The sequence below is a fragment of the Melitaea cinxia genome, chromosome 27 (assembly GCF_905220565.1).
Source record: "Melitaea cinxia chromosome 27, ilMelCinx1.1, whole genome shotgun sequence".
Classification (NCBI taxonomy): Eukaryota; Metazoa; Arthropoda; class Insecta; order Lepidoptera; family Nymphalidae; genus Melitaea; species Melitaea cinxia.
This window is the reverse complement of record NC_059420.1, coordinates 1273028-1278152: the sequence shown is the minus strand read 5'-3', so window position 1 is coordinate 1278152 and position 5125 is coordinate 1273028. Positions and strand designations below refer to the sequence as shown.

The window sequence follows — 5125 nt, the reverse complement described above, 5'->3', positions numbered from 1 at the left end:
TTGAGGTGTTTTATTTTTATACCTAATGTGTGTGTGCAGTTAATAAGCTACGTAGTTTTAAGGACTGACGAGGGTATGGTGTTGTTGTTAAAACCGTGTAAGCGGCTAAAAACTGGCGGATGCGGGTTCCATTCCTGCACGAGATGTCTGTCCTCGTGGGTCTCCCTACTGTGCTTCGGAGAGCAACGAAGCTGGTGGTCTCGTTTTTTATCATACACCTGATAGCGATCGTTACTCATAGCAAATAGCAGGGAATATATTCGCCAACCCGCTGTGAATGAGTGTGGCGGATTAAGCTACGTCCCTTCTACATGGAGAAAGAGCTCTATGCCCAGAAGAGGGATGTTACAAGCTGAATCAATCAATCAAACACTGTTATTTTTCTATGATTTCCCTTTTTATCAGTCGCTGTGTATATCTTTTCACAGGACAATAAAATTAACCAAAAATTATACTGGTTTTATAAAATAATTATTATTAATTACCATCATAGTCAAACAGGACTGTCACGCAGGACAGTGTTGTAATCCCGGGATCGGTGTCTCCTATTTAAATCCCACCATTGGTAACTCTTAATTAAGGATTCTTCCTAATTCCGTAATCCTGAGATCGAAACTGTCGTTTTTGTTTTCATTCAAAGTACATTGTATTGTCCATTTTATGTTGATTTTTTATGTAGTGTAAAATTTTAAAGGGATTACAATAACAGATGAAAGAATATTATTGTAATTTTTGCTCAAATACAACCGAAGTAATGAAAATGTACTTTAATTGAAATTGAAATCAACAATCAATGTCCTACAAATTTTTTATACGAAAAGCAACATTAAAAACTAATATTAAATTTGCAACAAGTAACTAAATCTATTTTGCTATATTATAAAAATATCTATTACTTAAATAAATTGAAAATTTTAATACCGTCATTAAAATGTACACCTAGTCGTAAAACTTTTTACTACTTGCTAATTATCATAGAAATTGTTTTAAAGTACTAAGTTATTAATTCTTGATGTAGGATAATTACTTTAACAATAACACTATCGAAGTTTTGTGATAAACAAAAAAGTAATACGCAAAAACACCGCCACATATTTTATCGTATTGAATTAATCAAATTATACCGCCATTTTAAAAATGCTGCCAGCACGCGCCATTAAAGCGTTAAAGTATATAGACTTTTTTATGATGTAAAAAAGTATAAAAAAGACAAAACGAGTTTTTGTCATCAATAAAGTAATAAAAACTTTCTCAATTACATTTACCGTTGTTCAATGAACTATCATGAATCACTAGCACATTTGTAGCACATCACTAGATTAAATCGTATCGCTACGTACTACACTAGACCAGTCAGATGTCATTGACACCGTTGAGCCGTTGAGAGTGTGGCTGTGGCATCTTGCATACAGAGGAGTTTGTCCACAATAAAATGATAGCATAGTCGTTTAGACCGTTATTAGCCCCGAGGCTCCGGCGGAGTGAATAACGTGCCTATAAGTACCGACGAAATAACAAAATCGCTCTTATAATTTAAATTGTTACATTAATTTTGCCGTCAAAATGGTAATACAAAAAATTTGCTGCCTCGGAGCGGGCTACGTCGGCGGCCCTACGTGCAGTGTGATTGCCTTGAAATGTCCTAATATTAAAGTGACTGTTTGCGACAAGAGCGAAGAGAGAATAAATCAGTGGAATTCGGAAAAATTACCTATTTACGAGCCGGGCTTAGACGAAGTAGTCAGACAGTGTCGGGGCAGAAATTTATTTTTCTCGACTGACATTGAGACGAGCATCCTGGAGGCCGATTTAATATTCATCTCAGTGAACACGCCGACTAAAACGATCGGTAATGGCAAAGGCAGAGCCGCTGATCTGAAATACATCGAGGGCGCTGCCCGCATGATCGCCGATATCGCTACGAGTAACAAAATCGTAGTTGAAAAAAGTACTGTACCGGTGAAAGCGGCTGAAATTATCATGAAAATATTACGCGCGAACACGAAACCTGGTGTTGAATATCAGATATTGTCGAACCCAGAATTTTTGGCCGAAGGAACAGCCATTGTGGATCTGGTCGAGGCTGAAAGGGTGCTAATTGGAGGAGAAGACACTCCCGAAGGTCAGAAAGCTGTGCAAGCGCTCTGCTGGGTATACGAACACTGGATCCCGGCAAAGAACATCCTTACAACAAATACTTGGAGTTCTGAGTTATCAAAGCTGGCAGCGAACGCATTTTTAGCTCAAAGAATCTCAAGTATCAACTCACTGTCCGCTGTCTGTGAAGCCACAGGTGCTGATGTGTCAGAAGTAGCGCGAGCAGTCGGTAGAGATTCACGTATTGGTCCTAAATTCCTCGAGGCATCAATTGGTTTCGGAGGCAGTTGTTTCCAGAAAGATATCCTAAACCTCATTTACTTATCTGAGTGTTTAAACCTTCCTGAAGTAGCTGCTTACTGGCAGCAAGTCGTAAACTTAAACGACTACCAGAAAACTAGATTCACCCGTAAAGTTATCGAGTCTCTGTTCAACACGGTTGCGGACAAAAAGATAGCAATCCTCGGATTTTCGTTTAAGAAGAATACTGGAGACACTCGGGAGTCACCGGCTATATACGTATCAAGTACGTTACTAGACGAAGGAGCAAAGTTACATATCTACGACCCAAAAGTGGAGCACGACCAGATATACTATGAACTAACCCATCCCCAAGTCACTAATGAGCCAGAAATAGTCCGTAAGAGAATAGAAATACACAACTCTGCATACTCAGCCGTCTCCGGAGCCCACGCGATCGTATTATGCACGGAATGGGACGAATTCAAAACGTTAGACTTTAAAAAGATCTACGATGTAATGATGAAGCCGGCGTATATATTCGATGGCCGTAAGATCTTGGATCATGAAGCATTGTTGAACATTGGTTTTCACGTTCAGACGATCGGGAAGAGACTTTCAAGGACAAGCAGCATCAGAGCTAAAGGCAGCCAGACTATGCCTTAAATTACTATGTAAGTATCTTTTATTAACTTCATATAACACAGGACAAAGGGTCTGTTTCATTGGTTGTGGATACGCTATTTGATAGATTATATTATCCAACAGATAAAACATTTTGATGTTATCCGTTTTACCATGGAATTCCATTTTATTTATGTTTCAGTTTGCAAATGTCAATCATATAATTAATCATTAACATTGGGAGTTTATTAATTGAAAAGAGAATTTCCTAATGATCTTGTCGTCCTTCTGCTGTTAACGTCTATTCATAATTTGCAAGATAAACTTATTTTTTAATAACAAATCCTTCCGTGACCATGGTTGCTGTAAAGTATTCAATCGTTCTAAATAACTTGATAAACCGCGATAGAATTATTTTATTTTATTGATTTCTGAAAATATTTATTTTATTGATTTCTTATGTTTAAGCGAATTTCACTCATTATAATTAAACAACTTTTTCAGATTATTTATTCTCAACCTCTGAAAGCAGCCCTAAGTATATAAAATACATCTTAAAAATATAACGGTAATTGTTCTTACGGGGTAAATGCACTGACAGCAGTCATTTGTCAGACACTCTTTTTTTAATATTTAAATTAGGCGTCCTAATCAAATTTACATAGATACATATAAAAGAAAACAATAGTGTTTTCAAGCAGTGTTGTGTTCCTGTGTTGAGTTAGGTGACCAGAGCTCCTGGGGGGATTGGTGATAGAGTCGTGGGTGTTACAGACATCTATGAGTTATGGTAATTGCTTAGCATCAGATGAGCCGTACGCTTGTTTGCCAACCTAGTTGCATTTTTAAAAAAATACAGTTTTTCTCGCCTATTGTTCTCAGCAGAATGTTCACTCCGAATCGATGATAGCTTCACTTGTTAACCATACTTAAATAATTATAATAAGTATAATTTTTATTTGTAAAATGATGATCCAAACGTGCTTTCAAAGCCTTCTTGAATGAAGTAAATTTTAATATGATTTAATATAAGACATTTTATATAATAATTTAGTATTTAATTTTAATGTTGCATTTACTTGCAACATTTAATTTAACTATTATCATAGTGATTAATGTTTTTAATTACAAACATTTACAAATTAAATTGATTTATAACATGAAGACCTCAATACAAGCTATAATATTCAAAGATAGATAACCATTTATCTCTTTTTAATGTAATTAACCGAGTTCCAAAAACAGAGGTGGTTTTCAATTCTTATATATAAATTTGTCGTGTCACAATGTTAGTTACAATACTCCTCCGAGACAGCTGGTCTGATTTTTATGAAATTTTGTGTGCATATCGAGTAGGTCTGAGAATTGGGCAACATCTATTTTTCATACCCCTAAGTTATAAGGGTGGGGAGGATTAAGGGGGTTAATAACATATATGGCAAAACAAAGTTTGCGGGGTCAGCTAGAACATATATAACATGTTATTGATAAATTAAGTACCATTCTCCTACATCGAGAAAGAGGTCTATGCCCAGCTGTGGGAAGTTACAGGCTGAATTAATCAATTATGTTAATAATATTGTTACATGTTACCACATACGAAATATTTTTTAATTAATTTTTCAAAATTAAAAAAAAACAGCAAAGGCAACTTTCAAAATTAAATTACTAAAATAACGGAAACCTTGACATTTCATAGTAAATAGTTGTAACGTAATTATTTCCTATAAAAACAGCTTATATACGTAAATATGCGCACGTGAGTAAATGAAAAAAAAATGATCAAGTGCGAGTTGGATTTGCGCGAAAAAATTAGTAATAATATAAAACGCTAGTAGTGTCGCTGTATTTCATACAAGATATTACCAATTATGTATGAAACACACAGTTTATATATATATATATATACATATATATATTTAAAAAGTGTAACTGCGCAGTTTCTTGTCGGTTCTTCTATGCAGAATCTGCACTCCGAACCAATGTGCTAAATATACTCGGGCATTACTTACTGATAGCCTACATGAGACTCTATCAGTAGAAGTTGGTAGAAAACGGGATCAAAATAAAAAAAAAATCACTCTTCAAGGAAACTTCAAAAGCACACATGAATCTTCATATTTAACCAACTTCAAAAAAGAGGAGGTTCTCAATTCGACTGTGT

The 5125-nt window shown here is 35.4% G+C and overlaps 1 protein-coding gene across 1 annotated transcript; it reads left to right on the top strand.

Moving 5' to 3' along the window:
- The first annotated feature begins 1563 nt into the window (after positions 1 to 1563).
- Positions 1564 to 3021, top strand: LOC123667183 (UDP-glucose 6-dehydrogenase). Its single transcript, XM_045601152.1, has one exon. The coding sequence runs from the start codon at positions 1564 to 1566 to the stop codon at positions 3001 to 3003; it is 1440 nt and encodes a 479-aa protein (XP_045457108.1). The 3' UTR covers positions 3004 to 3021.
- Positions 3022 to 5125: the final 2104 nt, after the last annotated feature.